Here is a 22,707-nt window from a genome sequence, read left to right on the forward strand (position 1 = left end):
ACACCCCTCGAAAACCTCGAAAACCATTGTCAACTTCCGCATCGCGTCGGTTGACAATGGTTTCCTTGGGGTGTCAATTTCAACTGTTACCCTTCAAAACAGGCACTATTTATGTAATGTAGAGTCGTTATCAGATCTCTATTACTTGGTAAATATATTTGTACGATATCCGTATTTCATCTTGAACATCAGTGAAACTTGATAAAAGATAAAATAGCAAAAAGAACATGAACATATTTAATTTGATTTCTTTAATCATTAACTGTAATTCTACAGACACTAAGAAAATACTTTCATGCCTTCGCCGGGTACGTCGACCATCGACTTGTTTATGTACCGTCGTAAACGAAATATTAAACATTCTTTTATTATTACATTGTTTAATTATTTGTTTGGTTTTCTTCCATGTTTATGCCAATTTTCACCATGCCTCGTCACTTAGAAAGAAAGGTATTTGACTTGTCTTAATAATTTCCGAACAACCCTCGTATACCTTGCATCCTATCTTTCCAAAATAATAATTTATGACATTAGCTATAAAGTCAATAATACTTTATAGAGAAAGTTTATGAAGAAAAGTTCCCCTTTCATAGGCTCGACGCTCTTTTCATACAGGTTAAAAATATTTTTTTGTGCGAATGTTGTATATGTTTGCCTGTTTTCACTTTTATCACAATTTATAACACACTAACTAAATTCCAAAATTAAATTATTCCATAGTGTATGTAATAGTGAAAATTTACATTAAGCGTATAAAAATGTTTAAATTATTTAATTAATAATCTATTCTCCATAAAGAGTGTCACATAAACTCACATAAATTAATCTCCAATAAACATCTTTGGTTTTCTAATAATTATAAGACCATTTTGTTAAAGTGAATAAAAAATCAAAACGTTGCTTATAACATTTTTTTCAGATCATAGCTTAAATTTCTGTAATAAGATTTTCCACAACAAAATTTATGATAAAAACTCTCTTTGTTCTTTCAATTTGAGACAAACGGCTGAAATGTCAATGCCATGAAAGAACTGCGAACGCTAACGCCCGTTTCCCGCCTACATTTTACATCCAAATATTTCAGAATTTCTGTCAGATATTCAAAAACTAAATTTTATACTAAAAAGTATAATCATATCTTAATCAATTTATATCAAAATAAAATTTGTAATCAAATTATTTATTTTTAAACAAAACTTTTTCTAATGAGGGTTCTTAAAAATATTCCATTGGAATCGGTCTCTATGAGTAAGGAAAAAAAAATTGCGGCCAATATGTGCATAAAAACTCAATAATAACATACTTACGATATTTATTAAAGTAAAATTTCTTTTTAATTCATATCTGTTAATTATTTTTCGAAAATTTACAAAGCAAAATTCTTTCTTTGGAATGTATTTCGGTCTGTAGACATATGTTCCCCCAGTGAAACAACAAACCCTTTGGTAAAAATATGCTAAATAACAATAATTAAAACCACTCGAACGGATTTTTTGTTTCACGGGGGGGGGGGGGGGGGAGATGTTTCAAAAAACATTTCCATTTTCCGTTATTTTCTATTTTGAAATGAGCTATTTTAACCCAAAATACAAAGTTATCTCTCTTTGTTTGGCCAAATCATTTTTATTTAATGAAAATATACATAAATGCTTACATTATTATAAAAAAAATAACTTTAACTAGACAACTTTCAAAAAATGACTTTTAGTTAGGCGGCTAGACAATGCTATCGTTCGTAGTCCTTTACCATTACATGTATGTCTGTGATTAACTCTTTTGTGTTGGGCCTTTAAAAAGACATTTTTTTGTAATAATATATAAAAATAGTTTTAAATGAAAATAAGAACCCAAGAAGAACAAAATTGTATTATGAACTAGAGCAGAGCTCGTGGCAAAGCCACGAGTAGGTCTTCCGTTGTTGCTGCGAGTTGAAAATATATGTGATGTGGTGTTAAACGATTATAATTACTAAACTTTCAGTTCTGTTTTTAGCTCACCTGAGCTGAAAGCTCAAGTGAGCTATTCTGATCACATTTTGTCTGTCGTCCGTCTGTCCGTCTGTCCGTCCGTCCGTCTGTCCGTAAACTTTTCACGTTTTCAACATCTTCTCAAGAACTACTGGGCCAATTTCAACCAAACTTGGCACAAATCATCCTTAGGCAAAGGGAATTCAAAGCTGTGAAAATTAAGGGCCACGCCCTTTTTCAAGGGTAGATAATTAGAAATTTATGAAAAATTTTGAGATATTTTCAAAAACCTTCTTCTCAAGAACCATAAAGCCAGGAAAGCTGAAACTTGTGTGGAAGCATCCTCAGGTAGTGTAGATTCAAAGTTATGAAATTCATGGCCCCCAGGGGTAGGGTGGCGCCACAATGGGGGGTCGAAGTTTTACATAGGAATATATAGAGTAAATCTTTAAAAATCGGCTTCTCATAAAATAATCAGCCAGGAAAGCTGAAACTTGTGTGGAATTATCCTCAAGAAGTGTAGATTCAAAGTTGTGAAAATCATGAACCCCGGGGTTAGGGTGGGGCCACAATGGGGGGGTCAAGGTTTTACATAGGAATTTATAGAGTAAATCTTTAAAAATCTTCTTCTCAGAAACTAATCAGCCAGGAAAGCTGAAACTTGTGTGGAAGCATCCTCAGGTTGTGTAGATTCAAAGTTGTGAAAATCATGAACCCCAGGGTTAGGGTGGGGCCACAATGGTGGGGGGGGGGTCAAAGTTTTACATAGGAATATATGTAGTCAATCTTTTAAAATCTTCTTCTCAGAAACTAATCAGCCAGGAAAGCTGAAACTTGTGTGGAAGCATCCTCAGGTAGTGTAGATTCAAAGTTGTGAAAGTCATGATCCCTGGGGGTGGGTGGGGCCACAATGGGGGGAGGGGGTCGAAGTTTTACATAGGAATATATATAGTAAATCTTTTAAAATCTTCTTCTCAGAAACTTATCAGCCAGGAAAGCTGAAACTTGTGTGGAAGTATCCTCAGGTAGTGTAGATTCAAAGTTGTGAAAATCATGATCCCTGGGGGTAGGGTGGAGCCACATGGGGGGAGGGGGGTTAAAGTTTTACATAGGAATATATAGAGTAAAACTTTTAAAATCTTCTCAGAAACTAATCAGCCAGATGATTCTTTATAATTGTTAAGACTTTGGCTCCAGGACAATTCTTCGGCCTCACAAGAAGGTTCAGAGTTTGATGTAGCTTTATATCCCATAGATAAACAATTATTAAGGATCTTTTTGAGAACTGCAATACTCATCATGTGATATGACTATAAAATCATCCTGTTAGAAAAGGGACTAATGATTATAAACATAAGAATATCCAGGGGGAAAATGGATTTTATTTATACAGGATCTACATGTATTATTGTACATTGTCCAGATTGTTTGTATTATGACTCCATTAAGCTGATTTTATCATACCTATTGTTCCTCAGGTGAGCGATGTGGCCCATGGGCCTCTTGTTGTTATAAAACCGTGTTGTGATTGAAAGCCTGCATATAAAACGTGTATTGAAAAAGAAAAATAAGAAAATGTTTTAGTTTATGTTATCGTAACAAACATTATTTTAAAAATGAAATATTTAATGGTGAGTTAAATTTTCAGAGGGTAGCAAGCATTGTTGTAAACAGTATGTACTCATGGGTCATGTCAGGAATTGTGTGTTGTTTTTTTTAAACCGAACCCGTTTACAAAACACGTAACCTTTTCTCTAAGATAACTTCTTTATTTAAATATTTCTAAATTTTTGAAAACAATGTGCAATTTAGAACTGTTGCGTGCTGACAAAATTTACAGACCCTGAAACGTACTACTACACCAAAAAACGTGCGACTTACGTGCAAGAAACGTTTCGTGTTAACCGTTTCGTGTGAATCGTGAAGGGTTTCGTGTAAACCGTTTAGCGTTTCGGACAAAGCGTGTAAATCGTTTCGAGCAAAGCGTGCGAGAACCATGTGAAACGTTCATCAGATTTCATTCGGAACTCTCTGACAATTTGTTTCAAAATGGCGCCTGTGTTTTACATTACATGTACTTTAAACTGTTTGTAATTGGCAAAACTCTTTTGTAGGTATTTTCATGGAAAAAAAATCTAGAGGAAATGATATACTTATCTTTTTACAAAATTGAATTTATTTTTAACAAACAAAAGAAAGGTATATGTATTAAAAAACGACTAGTTACAGAGTACATGTATATATAACGTTTTTATACGATGTTTCAGTACTGGTCCAGTCGTTTTGCCGGTAACGAATATTTGCCAGTATCGAATAATGTTTAGAAAAATTACTAGTGGAAGACGAAGTTGAGGTTTTAAAAAATCCTAGCTAGGTAATTATAAAACAGAAATAAATATTCTATCAGTGCGTGAAGTTGTTTGCCATTTGCACGATTATTTACCGAATTGTTTACAAATTAAAAATGTGAACCAGATATGAGCTGCCGGAAGTTCAAAGCAGAAAAAACGAAAGTGTGAAAACAATTAAGCCTAACTATTAAAAATAAGTTTGTTATTGATCCCTGTTTAGTGGATAATTAGTAAATTTAATTCATTTTAAAAGATAATGCATCATATCAAATTATAATGAAGCTTTGAATGAAATTACGACTTCAAATAGAACCACGTGTAGTTTTCCTAGTTTCGGTTCATTGCGACAGAAGTATTATTTGGCTGCATATATTGATAGATATACGGGAAAAACAAAGGAAAATGGCAACTACTTATCATCAATTACTATTATAAAGTGTTTTAATGAAAATTCAATATTATAAAGTAACGCAAATGAAAACCGTTCAAGTCCAGTTTTAATTTGACGGGAAAACGGTATGATAAAAATAACGATCATATTATTTGTTTAAATGACATATTCCCACAATTGTTTTTCTTTCTTCATTTATAAGTCCATTAACATGTACCTCTAGTATATTTTTGAAATTAATTCGCCTCAAAATATTCGGTCAGAAGTAATAAAGGGCGCTTAATTCGATACTGGGAAACGAATTCTCAAAACTAGGAAAATGGAGGGGGTGTTGAAATTACTTCCTTTATATTTTCGGAAATTTGATACTACAGTTTAGAAGGACAAAGAAACGCGATTTAAACATAAAATAAAAACATTTAGAATTCCGATAATAATAGTTGCATGCACGACGAAACCGCATATTGATTCGTTACCGGTAAAATGACTGTGCAATATTGAAATTCGGTATACATAAAAAATATTAAATACAATTAGCAAAACATGATTTCTGTTGGAACAAGCCTTAATCAACTTTAACTTACACGAGCATGTTTTGATAAGCATGTATTTTCTTTATTATTTATTTACATCGATAACTCTTACTAAGACCATTCGGCTTTGTACAAGCGGCACACATAACCTCGGACATCGGGTGAGACCTGCACCTGGCTGAACCTGTCAATCAAACTCTGTGTATTTGTTTTCATTGGATGGTCAAGCGTCTCTTTTTTTGTCAATAGCCAATGGAAAAATTAATGACTTCAATGTAATCGGAATCAGTATTTGATGAAGCACACAATTTAAATGATAGAAAATTTATTAATTATTTGAACAAAATTAAATGTAAACATAAAAAGAAAACATACTGATCATTTCTATGAATTGCAGGAAGTAAGTTCTTTGGAATCCCGATTATAGATATTTTTACAAGTAATTATTTTAATTATTTAAACCACTGTTAACGGAAAACAAGAGGTCTTAAAAGTAATTAACGCACAGGGATTTGCCTACAATGTACACAGTCATGCAATTAATTATTATGGGAATCTTTACGTATGGTACTTAATTCAAATAGATCATGATAATCTATACACTGTACGCCGTTATACATGTACATGTAAGGAGCGCCGGTAATATATACGAAGATTGGGTCAAAAAATTAAATCATTTTTATTTCTTGTTCATTTCAATACAATGTTAAATTACTTTGAAAAAAAAAATCCGAAATAGTAATTACAACTTTCTTTTTTGTTTAATCATTTGAATTTTTTCTAAGGTGCATGGATATGTACAGAACATATTTATTTACGCGAATGATACGACATAGGAAAAAAATTAACGGATGTTTGTATAACATTGTTTTCTAACGAATCCGACTAATCTAATTTTAAATATTTTTCAACATTATCAATGTAAATAATATCAGATTTATTTACTGTTTTTATTTTTACATCGTATTCTCTGAAACCAATAAAAATACTAATGTTAGAAGAAAAATCAAATCCCGCCGAATACTGAAAACCCGATTTCAGTTTGTAATCATGCGGATTTTATTTTTGGTATTGACTATTGAGTTACGGTAACATTTTTTCTTGATGATTTTTTTTATTTATTATTTTATGTAGTAAAAGCACCATTCCAATTGTTACTCAATTAACATAACAATTGATGACCCGGAGCTATATATGTTCTGAGAGCTGTGTGCGCTGAAGCGACACAAGATTCTCGGTCGCAGGTGGCGGTTGAATTAACACAGACTGACCGAATAAACAAACGGGTGGGAAAGTGAAACAAAATGTTACACATAAGAAGAAGCCACCAAAAATGATTTTCGACAGGTCTTGATATCGTTTCGCCTATCAAAGAAAAAAAAAAATACAGCGCGAGCTCCTGTCAGCGGGGCGGGAGGAGGGGGGTGGGGGGGGGGGCGCAGCAATGAGTTCGCTTCCACAATGAAACGAACATGTAGAAAAACTACAGAAGTGATTAATATGTGACCGATAGAATCTAATCTAAAGTGTTTAAAACTCATGTGAATATTCTTTTAAATAATCATCGGATGCCTCAACTCATGACATTCTTTTATCGTGCTAGCACCTACCGCAAACATGTAACATGGAACTTTGATTATAATTTGATTTGATTTTTAAACTACCTTGTACGCTATCGTATACATCAATGCTTAATCAACTGTACAAGTAAAATAAATTTATCTTTTCACCTTAAACCAATATAATAGTTGAAAACATAATAAAATATAGTTGTGTCCGTGCAAAATATGAAACATGAACGCGTGATAAGGTACATGTAGAAAGATCACGAACCGACCGCGGATCACTTGTCTACTCGCGCCGGATCTCCTCAGCCATGTGCGATGGATGATCATCATTTAAATGTTTAATATTTAAGGGTTGTTGTTGTTGATTTAAAGCATTATTTGTACAGTTTATAAAATATTTTACATAAACAAACCAACCATTAATTTATGTGACGGTGTTTCCGATTTGGAGTAATATCGATCATTAATATTCATTTACACTCAAATTGAATTAAATAAATACAAAATGGACAAACTTTGATAACATAAAATTAAAACAGTTCTTGTATTTACGGCTATATTAACTCAAACACGTTCATATGCATGGAAGTGTGCGTCTCGGTGTGCGAATCTTGTGTATTAAATAACCGCTATGTAGTGCAGCCGTGGCTGAGATCCTCGGCCGTGGGCGAACGATAGATTACGTAAAGGTACAACGCACAAACCCGCACAGCTCAGAACCCAGGAAGCTTTGAAAAGATCGCAGTATAATGACCTTACTCTATCAAATAGAAGTTATTTATTTTAAACTTAAAAACCCACAATTGAGCTATGTCTATTATTGCTTTAGATTGAAAATGACATTCCTTTATCAATTAACTGAACGATTTCTTAATTGACACCCAATCGTTTAATCCATAAAAAAATATGTGTAATCAAAACGAAAACAATTCTTGAGTTTGCGGATAAATAAACTCATATATGAGAGACGCAACTCTCGTGTATTAGATAACCGCTGACCGCTAGGTAGTCCAGCCGCGACCATGGTGACCGATTTTCTCGGCCGCGGGCGAGGGAGAGCTTACGTAATGGTACACACACACAGCTCTGATTCAAGGTAGATTTTAAATGCATGGAGTTAATAACTAAAATGTAATGCATAGATTTTTTTTTCATTCCATATTTTGTGGTTTACTAGAAAAGAAAAACAATGATTTGTTTCCCAAATCCAGTTTTTAAGGATTGTGCATTGTAGGAACTTAACAACAATGACTTAAACTCCTAAAATAAAGCACGTATTCTAAAAAAAAATTCTTATGAATTAATGCCGTTTGTATAAACCAGCATACTTTCTGCGGTAACTTTATGCCAGTTGTACGCTCAAAGACTTTCGTTAACTTGTCAAATGAAAACAGGTACATGTTAACATGTAAAGCATTTTACACTCATACTACACAAATCTCATACAAAATAACATTGTAACGACCTTTATGAGATCCCAACAAACAACTTTTCCAGCGACAGCCATATCAAATCCTAACCGTTTTTGAGTTATTAAGCAATTTTTTTAGGGGCCATTGGCCCTTAATTTAAGGGGCCAGCCCCTTTTTATTGGTGTCAAATGAAAGCCCTTGATATTTTGCACAACTTTTATTCTACATGTCTTAACAAAATGTTTATCGTTTAAAAGATATAAAGGAAAACATGTCTAAATTTTTGCACTTTTTTGAATCCTGTTTTTTGACCCCCTACCTTTTCCTAAATAAAAAACGTAATCTAAAAACAAAAACAGATGTGCACAACTACAATGTCCCTGTTATTCAAATTCGTTGGATTCCCATTCCCTGCTATCATAGTCTCGGAGCCTTTGTCTGGAAACAAAAGGCCCTAAAAAAAATTAAAAGGGGGATAACTCTTTAACGGAAAGGGAATTCTACATTTTATGAATTGCTTAGGATGGTGTTTTGTAAAGTACATTAGCCCTGAAAATTTGAGCAAAAACCGTTCAGAAATGAGCGAGATATGAAGCCTCAAAGTTCGCGTCTAGGAAACCAAAAAAAACTAGAGCAAAGCTCGTTGCAAAGCAACGAGTGGGTCTTCCTTTAATGTCGAGAGTAAAGCTAGATGTTCCTGTAAGAAGCAGAGTTCTTAAACCAATAACAATGGTAACCTAAACAAAAAAAAATTAAAAAATCGAATAATTCTTGGTACGACTTAACAAAATCCGAATGTACAGAGTACGAATTAACAAATACCTTTACGATTTCAAGAACGACCTAACAAAAAAAATCCGAACGTGTCAAAGTAAGACTTAACAAAAATCGAATTATTTTTGGTACGAGTTAATTTCACTTTGAACATTACGCTATTTTTTAAACCTAGAACGCGGAATCAAAATTTCCGAAAAAATCGATTTTTAATCCCCAATAGCTCTGCAATGCATCGTCCGATTTTAAAACAAATTTCAGATTTGAATTCGCCATGACAAATTCTATAATACTGTAGTATTGTATTATTTTGTTTAAAAAAATGAAAATTTCAAAAATTTGGAACTACTTCCGGTTTTGAGCAAAATTGATGAATAAAATTCTAAACCCCCCAGTACATTACAGAATTGATACATCTAACATCAGTAAAAATTTCAAAGCGATATCTATAAAGTTTACGGAGATTTCTTCCGGACAAGATCACTTTTTAAAAAATTAAAAATGGCCGCCAAATTTGAACGGAAGTGACGTAAATGCTGAAACTTTAACAACTTTGAGGCACGGTAACTTTACAACAGCTATGAAAATTTCATTGAAATCGGATGAAAACTTTTTGAGATATAAAGCCGAGAAGGAGTCAGAAAAAAAATAAAAAATAAAATAATAACTAGAGCAAAGCTCGTTGCAAAGCAACGAGTGGGTCTTCCGTTAATGTCGGAAGTAAAGCTGGAAGTTCCTGTAAGAAGCAAAGCTCTTAAACCAATAACAATAGTAATTTAAATAAAAAAGTCGAATTATTCCTGGTACAACTTAACAAAATCCGAATAATTTTAAGTACGACTTAACAAAAACCTTTCCGATTTCAAGAACGACTTAACCAAAAAAAATCTGAATGTGTTCAAGTTCGACTTAACAATTATTTTTGGTACAAGTTAATTTTACTTTGAACATTACGCTATTTTTCAAACCAAGGACGCGGAATCAAAATTTCCGAAAAAATCAAGTTTTTAACCCCAAGTTGTATAAGACTGTGGTATTGTCTTATTTTGATCAAAAAATGAAAATTTACAAAAATTAGAACTACTTCCGGTTTTGAGCAAAATTGGTGAATAGAATTTTAAACCCCCCAGTACATCAAAGAATTGATACATCTATCATCAGTTAACACGCAGCAATGTTAAGGCGTCCTGATGCTAAAATACAACTGGAAAACGATATTATTTGAATCACCGCAAAAATACTTTGACCGGGAGTATTTCTTAAAATCTATGTTACATTTATTGACACCGATGTTAAACATTATATTTGATGCATTTTGTGACGTCATATGTTCTTTGTAATCACGTGACGGGCGAATCCTAGTATTGCAAATGATCTTTTTAAATCGCATCGGCGCAGGTGATTAATAACATTAAATCAAACATATTTTTAAGAAAAATCCTTTGTTAAGTCATATACTTTGAAGTTCTTGCTCGGGAAAAAAATAGATATTTCGTTTATCGAAGATATTGATGAAACATTCCATAAAATCATTAAAATAATGCACATTTTTACTAATCAAAAGCGATTTACAAAAAAGTGGGGCTAATCCGTAGGTTTCCGTAGCACGATTCACATTGGTAGTTACATTCTCTACCAATTTTACGTAAAATATTCTAAAATTATGTTGATCTTTCACCTTCGCCAAGCTGGTTTTATATGCATTAAAATTTCTTCATTCAGTTGTTTACAAGTAGCAGGGACAGTCTCCAAACCACTAGTTTATAAATTGTCTTTTACTTATAACGAAGCTTTACAACTGCCGATTATTTGATACTGGTTTTTAATATGAATGAATTCTGTACGTACAGCATTAACGGCAGCATATATGTAAAGGAAACATGCAGTTTTATAGTGGTTTGATGTAATGCACTTTTAACGTTGAGATACATTCCCTGGGAACTATCGACAGGAATGCAGATCGTGACGTCAAAGTTAATTATGACGTCATATCGTATGAAGTACAGACAAGTGACTTTCTACACATCGCTGTAAAATCCATCGGGAAGCCTTAACATGCCTGCGCATTTCAAAGCGATATCTTTAAAGTTTTTATATGGCTAGAATTATCCTATCTCTGACTAGCTCAAAAGTAAAGCGATATGTTTTAGTTATTATATAGTAAAATCTTTTTTTCTATTCGTTAAAAATCATATGTTCATATTTTTTAAACAGAACCCGCTTGGTACTTGCACCTTTATCAAATAAAAGATTATTAGCGCCTTATTTGACTTTTTAAAGAAAAGAACTTTCCATTTTTGCCAAATTGTTCAAAATTGCAAGGAATCATAAGAATATAACACAATTTACCGCTTAATGCAGCAATTATAAATTGGTAAAGTTGGAAGTTTGGATAAAAATTTTCACGATGAAACTTTCCCGATTAATTATACTTCTTTGTTCTTGGTCTTATAAGACGTACTTTATTTCAGAGAAATAGAGCTACAGCCTCATGATAACTGTAAAAAGTGGAGATTCTTGCTGTGTGTGGGTGGATCGGGTTTGAGATATAAACATGATCTAAGGTGGTTCCACCTTCTGTTGCGAAAAAATTTACTATCTGAGTGAACCCGTTGTTTTCCATAAAAGTTTGTATCGGTCCTTTCGTTTTCGTATCTTCGTTGAAATCTCCTAGGAAAATGCAAGTCTCGCCTTGTAATTTTACTGTGTCTACAAGAGATTTTAAAGATTGCAAAAACGTGGTTACGTTTAATGTAGGTGGTCGATACAAATTGACCAATACTATGTTTTTCCTCAAAAGCTTGACAACAATGCTTTCAATGTTTTTGATCGAATGATGAATAATTTGTTTTTTATCATCATTTTCTTTGAGATAGAAAGCAACTCCGCCTCCTTTTGAATTGTGCAACAGCCTTGTGTTCTCATCGTCATTGTTATATGCCTGTGTCCTTGTAATATGGTGAAACTTAAAGCCATTTAGATTAAGCTGTGTGATTTCCTGGTCAGGTTTTAACCATGTTTCTGTTAAACAAATCACGTCTGCCTTTGTAAATCGCATGTCGACCTTAAAGTGGTTAAAGTGTTTGTTCAGGCTTTGAATGTTATGAAATACAACTATTGTGCTATTGCTGTAGATATCAAAAGGTCCGTCAAGTGGTAGTTTTTGCATGTCTTCCATGGCTGATTTGACATCTGGGTCAGCATACAACTTGTTTGTTAACTTTGTTCTGTCGGTTGTTTCGATGAATAATCCTTTTTTTGATGTTACTCTTGTTAATGCCACATAAGCTTGACCAGGAGCAAATGTTCTGTAAAGGTTGACAACAACTTTTTCTACAGTCATACCTTGTACCTTGTGAGCTGTACAGGCCCAGGAGAGTTTTAATGGAAACTGTTGTCTTACTATTGAGATCGAACTTCTGATAACTATTTCTTCCTGGATTCTTTCAATCAAAACCAGATTTCCATTTTTTGTTCGTTTTCCAGTTTGTTTCCCTACATTTTCAGAGTCAAATACAACAGCTATAGCTTTGACATTTGTTTTGTCTGCATCTCCATGTTCAAAGTGCGAAATGTATCCCATAACTCCATTTACTAAGCCATCTTTGACATCGCAATTCCTGGTCAACATGACACGAGCATTAACTGCAAACAGTAATGAACTTGATAAACTCTCATTCTTCGTTTGGCATGGTTTGTCTCTGAGGCAGAGTTTTCCTGTGGTTTTATCTTTTCGATAATCTTTTGCATCAATCTGTTTTAAATCTTTGCATTTCTGTTTCAACATGTCCAAATTGTATGTGTTCACCTCATCATTTGTAGAGTATACATGAAGAACATCTGCGGGGCCTTCTCTGATGCATTCATTAACTGTGTTCATTGTTTCAGCTGCTAAAGGTTCTTCTAAAGTTCTTGTGCGCAGCAAATTCAAAGCTGTTGCAAATGGGACATCATCGCGTTGACGCATAATTTCAGTCATTTCTACTTCGTGGAACAATTCTCGCCAGAAATCGATGGGATATGATGCGTTATCTTTGTACAATCTCTCGTCTTTTCTTTGTTTTACAGGTGGAAGTTGAAAGAAATCACCAACAGCTATTACACTAACGCCTCAAAACGGGTCTTTGCATTTTTTAATTTGCACCAATCGTTCATGAATGTAGAATAAAAGCCTTTTGTACACCATCGATACCTCATCAATGACAAGAATCTGCAAGTCTGCAAGTTTCATTCTTATTTCACTCAAAGTTTGCTCCTTTAATGGTTCGTATGGCAGAGGCAAGAATTTTGTCAAAGAGAAAACGCTATGAATTGTATTGCCACCAATGTTGAAAGCAGCTGTGCCAGTAAACGCTGTCAGCAAAACTGACAAAGCTTCAGGTGAAGACAAACTTCTAGAGAAAAGACGTGATGCCTCGAAATTGATAGCTTTTACAATTTGGCTTTTTCCAGTACCTGCACCTCCAGTAAGAAATATATGAAATGGAGCTGGGTTTTCATTTACAATTTTCCTTATACACCAGTCTCGCACATAGTAGAACACTTTTTGTTGGATTTCATTTAGATTCTGTACTATGTTCAACATTTCTACATTTGAGACGCTGATTTGTTGTACGTGATATAAGACATCAGCTTTTTTCATGTCATTTTCAATGTCTGGAATATTTTCGACAAATTCATCGGAGTTTTGCCGCTGAGACTTTATCATAACACATTCATCTCTATCACGTTCTGTTTCGGGGCACAAATTTGCCCATGCATCTTCTGCTTCTCCTATGTTTTCATACATTTCCTGAGCTTCATCTATAACATTTTCATTTTCAGCATATCGAGCATGATTTGATTCCACTATAACTTTGACCGGTTTTACACATCTTGTGTCTTGCAATTTTACAAACCCCTTATTATAAAATGCCTCGTACAAATCGAACGATTCTGGTTTCAATTGTGTTTCATTCCGGTACGGAAAGAAAAGCTGTAGTCGAGATTGATAAAATTTCTCTGGTGTTTTCTCTGCACTAAATCGAGGATACCTCACAACTGCTTGTTTTGTTCTTGTTCTCTTTTGAACAAATCCCTTGGAATTTTGAAGTTCGAAAACGTTTTCGTTGGTTCCCTTTGGAACTTGGGATTTAGCAAGTACGCGATATTCAGAACAGAACTCAGCTAGACACATGTTATTGAACGTAATGCTGTTTGGTCGGTTCTCATACCTTTCCACAATGTTTGTCATGAAAATTTCGTCATCGTCGTCTTCCCCTTCTAAATCATCTTCTGGTAACTGACGTTTCGGTTTCATTTGAGAAAGGGGCTTTGTCATGCGAGTAGGGTTTTCTCCAACTGGTATAAATATTACTTTTCTTGAAGCTTCTTTCATTCTCAAATTACAAACTCTGTACACAGCTTCTTGTGCGGTAACTTCCCTGTGTGTCATATATGCAGATCCTATTTTTTTCATTGTTTGTTTGGCATCAAGATTTCCTTCTTGGGCTTCAAATTTTGTTTGTTTCAATAACATCCCCATTTCCCTTTCAGATTTCGATATGTACGATACTATGTATACAATGCAACTAAAGGGATCTAAAACATATTGTATGTCCATATTTGCATTCCAACATTTAAGGAGACATGGATTGTATTGGTTTGTCCACATTTCATTTGGGTGCCTTTTGAGCACAACTGTCAACTTTTTAGACAAAACATTCAGTGCATTTTCGTACATTTCTTGCGTCAGAGAAAGATCATCGAAAACTTCATCTGTTGTTTTAAATTCATAGGATTCACTTTGAATCTTATTCCACACACTCAATAACATTTCTTTTGCTTGAGACTTGGTGAGATACTGATTAGAATTCTGTTGGTGCAAATCTGGAGTTTCTGCAATCTCATCACTATCATCGTCGTCATCATGCATCTCTGTTATAAAAGTACGCTGTGATGGTGGCCTAGGGAAGTTAAATCTACATTCTGATCCATTTTTTCTGCACGACTTTGAGTGATTCTTACTGTGTTGTTGAACATCTAGTACTATTTTTCTCAGATCAGAATCCTCATTTTCAGATGGTATAGCACAGGTTACATATTTGTCGATAAAATCGGCTACTGTTTGTTTCCCATGAAGATCTATTTTCGGAGCATTGTCTACCCAAAACAAGCAATGCATGTGTGGCGATCCTCTTTGTTGAAATTCAACCCTTTGAAAGAAATCTGCTATTTTCCCAATAGGTTCCGCTTGTGAGTGAATAACGTCACGTTGAAAGACACGGAATCTATGCTCGAACATTCTAGCTACAGTGACAGGATTGCTTCGTAAACTTTCATTTTTCTCTGACCAGTCTAACGAATCAGGATTTCGTGTGTCGCATTGCTGTTTTAGCAAGGAACTGATTGCATCATTCCATCTATATTCAGCTGAAGAGAAGGAACAAAACCATGTTGGAATTCCCAGCTGTCTAAGCATTGCAAAGAGATCTTTCTGTATTGCTGACCAGTATGCAGGAGTACCTCTAATTGGCTGCATAAACCTAATTGCTTCATCATTCCTCAACAGTTTCGACAACATTTCAGGATTGCGTAACATATCAGAATTGATCGACTTCCCTTTACAATCTTTTGTAATTGCCTTTCGAATAGAGATCTGAGTTTTTTCAATAACTTGATTTAGTTCTGACATGTACTGGCTGAAGAATATGTAATTTGAATCTTTTGCAAATCTGTTATCTGCATTCATCAGTCTATTATTGAAATATCGAGCTAGTGTCAGTCTTTTGTCTCTTTGCTCATCAAATGAAAAATTGCCTTTTGGAAAATGGCAGGGAAATGATTTTGCTTCGTTCCCTGGTTCTTGGAGCATCCGTACCGGGTTATTTCCTTCTGCTGGAGCGATATTGAAAACATCATCGAAGAAATGGTCTAAAACTTCTTGTCCAATATCTAAAGGTTGAAGGCAAGTGTCAACTGCAATCTGTGCCTGTTCAGTATCTTCGATAAATGATTGAGCATTTTCTTGTTGATTATTTTCATCTGATGTTTGAGTTTCATTTTGTTCGGCATCTTCATTTGATTCAAAACTCTCAATGTTTCTGTTGATAGAGATTCCGGTATACCACTTGTTGTTTTGTTTCAAGTAATCAAGAGCAGTGTTGACATGAGTTGTGTTTATGAATTGATATTCATAATAACTCTTGTAGCTCAGTTTTCTCTTTAATTTTACTCGAAGCAAAAGGTTCTCGTCACCTTTCAAAGGCAAAGAAGTTGTTTTCTTCAAATCAGATGGCACGCAAACAACAGGACCATGGATATTTTTCTGTCCACCCTTTGGAAGAGCCATAACTTTCATGAAAGGTATATGTAGGGAAATCAAATGTTGTTCCAAACTATTTAAGCGGGAAAGTTCCACAGGGACAGGATCAAGGTACATGTTATTTGCTGCTGCTTCGGGTGGAATTTCACCACTAATGATTTTTCGATGACACGTAAAACATATCCACAATGAAGATTTTGAACAATCTTTAGAACATGATGTTTCACATTGATGCAAAAACGTTTCTTTAATGCAAGTACTAGCAACTTCTGCAGATTTTTCACTTTTGGCATATACCTCTCTATTACACGTCTGTACTTGATTTTGAAACAATAACCGATGACAGCTGCAACATGCAAAATCTGGACCCCGAGCAGTATTTCTTTTGAATAGGTTAAGGACTTCCTCAACATCTTCAAGTTTGATCTTTTTATTTAACCTTCTTTGCTGGACATTTTCTTTTCTCATTCTCTTTACACTAGGAGAAGAATGATAGTAGTGTTTGCTGTTCTCTTGGACCTTTGATCTGAAACTTTCATCAGTTTTGTATTTTAAGGAGCTAGTACGGAGGAGATTTTCTCTGAACTTATCATCTTTGCTATATTTTTGAACATTAGCTTTTCTAACGTTTTCCTTATTAATTTCATCCACACGGTATTTATCAATACTTCTTTGTTTCACATTCTTTCTGTGCTTCTCATTCAATCTATACTTTTTTGAGCTCCTCGTTTTCATTTCTTGTCTATGAACATCATTTGTTTTGTACTTGCCTGTACTTTTTCTCTTACGGGCTGCTCTGTGTACAGTGTCTGTATTATACCTTATAATTCTCTTTTTCTTGATTTTCTCTCTGTGTTCAGTATCAGTTTTATACTTGACACTAGCTTTTTTCAACACCTTTTCTTTGTGAGCATTGTCTTTGTATTGCTCCCGACTTTTAACCCTACTTCTAAGTCTAGTCGTATTGCGAAAGTCAAGATCAGTTTGATATCTTCTGTTTTTTTGGTCTTTGACTAAAATTCTAAATTCGTCATCTTCCTTGTACCTAAGAAGAGCTTTCTTAAGTTTTTCCTTTCTAAAGTCATCATTTTCTCTGTACTTTTTTCTGAACATTTCCCTTTTGTATTGAAGCTTCTTTTCTTCTCTAGCAATACGTATTGTTTGCTTTGAATTTTCTTCACTTTCTTTTTTCTGAAGGTTCTTTTCTGTGCTGTCTCTATCATTTACAAGTAATTCACCAACTTCCAGAACAACATCGTAATGGTTCTCATTCATGTGGTTTAAATATAACCCATCTCGGTTTGGTCTGATAGATGCAGAAATATTTTGTCCTGAGAATTTGAGCCATGTACCATTTGAAAATGTGTAAATATTGACATCCAACATATGAGCAAATCCTAAAATTTCTAACTCTGTTGCCCAATTTCCCTCCTTCTCCATTAAAGACACATGGCTTTTGACTGATAATTCGTTAGACCTCAGAAATGTTTGAAATTTATCCTCATGTTCCAAAATGTGATTACAAATAGCACTTCGAACAGCATAATGGTGACTTTCTGTACAAGTTAGACAATAGGAAACTGCTCTGAAAAAACAATTGCCATCTCCAGTAATATCCTTGGTCAAAGAGGGTCTACCTAACTCTCGTGAATGCATTTCAATTGTATTTTCATCCTTTTGAAAATATGGTAAGGCTAACTCATTGCAACATTCATGTTTTAAAGCTTTGGACAATGGACAAAATTGAAATCTATGTTCTTCACAATGAAGAAACATTAAATCATCGTCATCGTGGTTATCTACTACACTGGCATCTGTAGAATTGTCAGACCAATTCTTTTCAGTTTGATTTCCAGCAATATGGTTGTTTGAGACTTGTTGCTCCAAAGGGTTTACCCTGCATTTTGCCGCTGTTATGTTACATTCCACAATATTTGAAAACCCCATTGAAGTAGCTAGATTCTGGATATGGTTCAATAAATCTTGAACATTTTTGAACAAAAGTCTTGTACTTTTCCCACTAATTGAGAATAAGCCTCGAGTTGATCTTGAATGGGAGTCAAAGGTGTAAAACAATCCATTGGATTTTCCTATTAAGAAGGTATTTCCCCCAAAGCACACAAAACACCCATTTGATTCCAGCAAAGCAATTTGTAAAGCCTCATTTAAAGGGTATGCATTAAAGTCTTCATAGCATGGTTCTTCGCCAGAGAGACAAATAATACTTGCTAATGTTGAATCTGTTGTAAATTCAAATGAACTATTGTAACACTCAAAGAACTGAGGCAACTCATCTACAAGCAAGTATCTGCTATGCATCAAAGAACTTCTTTGTAAAAATGTGTAAAACTCATCACCAGTTGCTAAAATCTTGTTCATGTCTTGAGTAGTCCAGTGCATAGTACTTTTAACCTGTTCAAAAGCTAGCCCCGCTAAACAGTTAGCAACACACTGAGTACCTGCATTGTCACCAAACATAGGATGTGCCTGATGAAATGAACCTTGAAGAAAAGTTGTAAAATATGTGTTTTCCATTTCATTTTCATCTTCATTTTTATTTGTGTTTCTATCATTACTTTGTTCTGAAAACATATGATTTACTGTGACCAAGTCAGTACTATTTTTACGATCAGAAGCCGGTTTGAAAACTGTCTTTATTTCCTCATCTTTTGATATACTGCTGAACCCTCTTAGCACGGAGGAGTCCAGCTGCGCCTGACCTGCTGGGCTAGGCTCAGAGCCTTCATCATGCCCAGGTACTCTCGCAGGAGTACAAACCCACGCTGGGGAGTCAGGGGACGGTGCCTTTGTCACGTTTTTGACAAACAGACGACTTCCCCGAGGAGATGGCAACCTCGGGGCAGGTGAATGCATTCTCACACAAGGCGAGGCCTGCATCCTGGCCAGGGGTTTTTCCTCTTTAGGTGGAAACCCCATCAAACCAAACCCTGGAAGACTACCAGGAGGGACCGTGACAGCCCCATCCGTTGACCTGCAAGGGACAACAGACTTTGCAGTGTCATGTGGTGTTGTAACATCAGAGGAACAAGCCATCTGTTCTCTTTTCAGTCTTTTCCTCATCTTGTCTTTCTGGCGTTTCCGCCTATTGTCAATTATAGCTCTCTTTGGCATCTAAAAAAAAATAACATAAAAAAAACACTTTAAATTATCCATTAAAAGGATATACCATGTAAATGAATGGCCTTTGAATAAAACATTATTTTCTCCTTACGTTTATGTGGAATAACTTTTCCTTTAAAAACTGTTTTAAAATGATCATAATATGTTCTTGATCATAATATGATCATAATGATCATAATATGTTCTTGGTCAGAATATTTGTTTTAATATATATAATGATATCACTTAAGCTTTACTCAATGATAAATATCAATTTCGGGTGTTCCAACTGTTTCTTATTGATGTATATGAAATCTATTTTAGATAGGTAAAAACAACTCATATCAAACACTAAAAGCTCTTTTGATTCATTATTTATGATTATTGTGAAGGAAATGCTGGAAAACAGTCTCTCTCTCTCTCTCTCTCTCTCTCTCTCTCTCTCTCTCTCTCTCTAATTCTTTGGTACTAGCATTTTTGCAATACTTTCTAGGAGAGAAATCAATGGTACATTTAATTTGGGGCAGTCAATACAAATCCAATCTCTTATTTCTTTGATCTGCCGCTTAAAACCAATGTATTGTAAAATAGTGTATAAAATTTCAAAAGAACAGCGTTTGTTCCCAAATTGGACAATTTTGTCTTAAAATCATGTATTAAATAAAAAAATGAAAACAACAAATCTCCTTTGCAAAATTCATTTGCAAACAGAACTTAACAAGAGTGTCACCCTAAAAGTTCTTTCAAAGTCAAAGTTAAGAAGAGGCCCAGGGACCACATCACTACTTGAGCAGCAATAGCCATAACTGATCAAATCAGCTTTATAGTATATCATTTTAAAAATTCAACAGTTACTTACAGAACATCTTACAAAGTTAAGGAATCTGCCAATTTTTAAACTTGGAATTTTCTGGTTATTTGCAAATCTTTATATATATAGTGTTCTCTTTACATGCCAAGTTTTACAAAGTTCTGTACAGTGAAAGGGTTTATACCAATCAAATACACAACAAATAGACTGAAAGATTCATTTTGACGTGATTCCTGCAGAAAATATGCACAAATTTTGCTCGGGATGCATCATTTCATTATATGTGCATCTCTAAGGACGTATCATATAACCGGTAGGTAAAACACACATTTTCTCGCTTACGAATTCCAAAACATCGATTGTTCCTTTCTTTACCTACTGACTAGAGGCACAATATGTTTTGAATTTTAAAAAAAGTACACTTCAAAAGCCAAAATTTCATTGGTCAACACTTAATGATTAACCAATGAGATTCAATGATATACAAAATCATGGCTGGGAAATTGATGTCGATCATGATTTCACTAAATAAAACAAATAAAATTCCTCCTGAACCTAGATAGATTAACCTAAAACCAGAGTTTATGATAAAGTAGATAAATGGCATTTAATATGAATAACTTAACAGACAATAAGATTTGGAACTTATTTTATTTCTGAAGTTTTATTATGTTCTCCAGGGGTCCTTTACTATATATCAGGTAAACCAACATGACCCAAGGAAGAAGAATATATATGGTTAATGGGTGGGGATCTTAACCGTTTTCAAGATATTCGGGCACATCCTGTTTGAGGGGGTCAGGACCATCCCCGGGGCCTATAACCTGCATACCATGTGATTCCCCTTAACACAAGGAACGAAAATATATATGGTTTAAGGGTAGGGATCTCGACCGTTTTCAAGATATTTGGGCACTTCCTGTTTGTGGGGGGTCAGGACCACCCTTGGGGCCCATGACCTACATACCATTTGATGCCCCTTAACACATGGAACAAAAATATATGTGGTTTATGGGTGGAGATCTCGACCGTTTTCAAGATATTCGGGCACTTCCTGTTTGAGGGGGGTCAGGACCACCCCTGGGGCCCATCCCCTGCATACCAATTGATGCTGCTTAAAACATGGGAAAAAAATATATGGTTTAGTGGTGGGGTTCTTAACCGTTATCAAGATATTCAGGCACTTCCTGTTTGAGCGGGGTCAAGACTACCCCTGGGGCCCATGACCTGCATACCATTTGATGCTGCGTAAAACTTTTTTAAGATAAACGGGCACTTCCTGTTTGAGGGGGGTCAAGACCATACCCAGGGCCAATGACCTACATACCATTAAACCCCTTGACAAAAGGAACAAGAATATATATGGTTTAGGGGTGGGGATCTTAACCATTTTCAAGTTATCTGTGCACTTCCTGTTTGAGGGGGGTCAGGACCATCCACGGGGCTCATGACCTACATACCATTTGATGCCCCTTATCATATGGAAAAAGTAATTAATGGTTTAGGGGTCAGGATTCTGAGAGTTTCTGAGATATATGGTCATTTCAAATACCTAGGGGATGGGGATGACCCCAGTGGTTAGATCTAATAAACCCTATATATTGCCTGTAACAGTTAATATATGATTCTGAAATCTTTGTCCGTTTTCAAGGTATAACCATTTACAATACAGTATACTATTTTTCCCCATTAGGTTCAATGTTAGATCCCACGACCTTCTGACCCCCTAGAGAAGTGTTTGGCCAACCCCAAATGAGAAAAATCAAACAAGCGTGCACATCTAGATATTCAGGCCTATCGTATCCTAGAGTTTTGTACAATTCTGTTCAGTCATATCTGGGAAACGCGATGGAAAAGTTCAGAGCGGGAAAGAAGAAAAAGAAGAAGAACCGTACAAAAATAATAAGTCTCCAAACTTTGTTTGGGAGACTTAATGCCGGTATCCTATTTTAATCTTATATGCTTGTTATATTACCACTGTCTCTAAAGTATTCTTTTAGAAGAAATGGAAAGAAGTCATAGATTTTGCATCACACAACAACATGAAAAAAATGTACAAGCATTTTTATGGATGCATGCATTCTTCTAAATTTATATTTTAATTAAAGCAATATGAGCTGTATCTTTTAGAATTTTATTTTGCTGCTAAAACATGCTAGTATGAAAAGTCTGCCAGTAACTTAAACTTTAAGGATAAATAAGATTAGGAAAAATCATTAATTTTTGTTAGGAGAAAGATTTCACTTATATAAGGAAAATATATCCGATCAATTTTGTACAGGACGACAATAATTCAATTTTGCTCTAATTAAGACTTCTTAATGGCTTTTCCCACAAAAACAGAGCTCACAGAAATTAATGAAAAACCATGATATTTATTGTCATTTAAGTAGAAAATAACATTTTCTTCTTTAAAAATTTCAACATGAAATTGCAGCTCATTTTGCTTTAAAAGAAACCATATGCAAACTTTTTGA

At 34.7% G+C, this 22,707-nt stretch overlaps 1 protein-coding gene across 1 annotated transcript; it reads right to left on the minus strand.

Annotated features, from left to right (window-relative positions):
* Window positions 1-13,107: 13,107 nt before the first annotated feature.
* LOC136275026 (uncharacterized) lies at window positions 13,108-19,380 on the minus strand. Its single transcript, XM_066083277.1, has one exon. The coding sequence runs from the start codon at window positions 19,378-19,380 to the stop codon at window positions 13,108-13,110; it is 6,273 nt and encodes a 2,090-aa protein (XP_065939349.1).
* Window positions 19,381-22,707: the final 3,327 nt, after the last annotated feature.

Source organism: Magallana gigas, chromosome 4 (genome assembly GCF_963853765.1).
Source record: "Magallana gigas chromosome 4, xbMagGiga1.1, whole genome shotgun sequence".
Lineage (NCBI taxonomy): Eukaryota > Metazoa > Mollusca > Bivalvia > Ostreida > Ostreidae > Magallana > Magallana gigas.

What these genes read in the sequence shown, in the direction of transcription:
- LOC136275026 (XM_066083277.1), bottom strand. Translation starts at nt 19,380, where the DNA reads ATGAGGAAAAGACTGAAAAGAGAACAGATGGCTTGTTCCTCTGATGTT.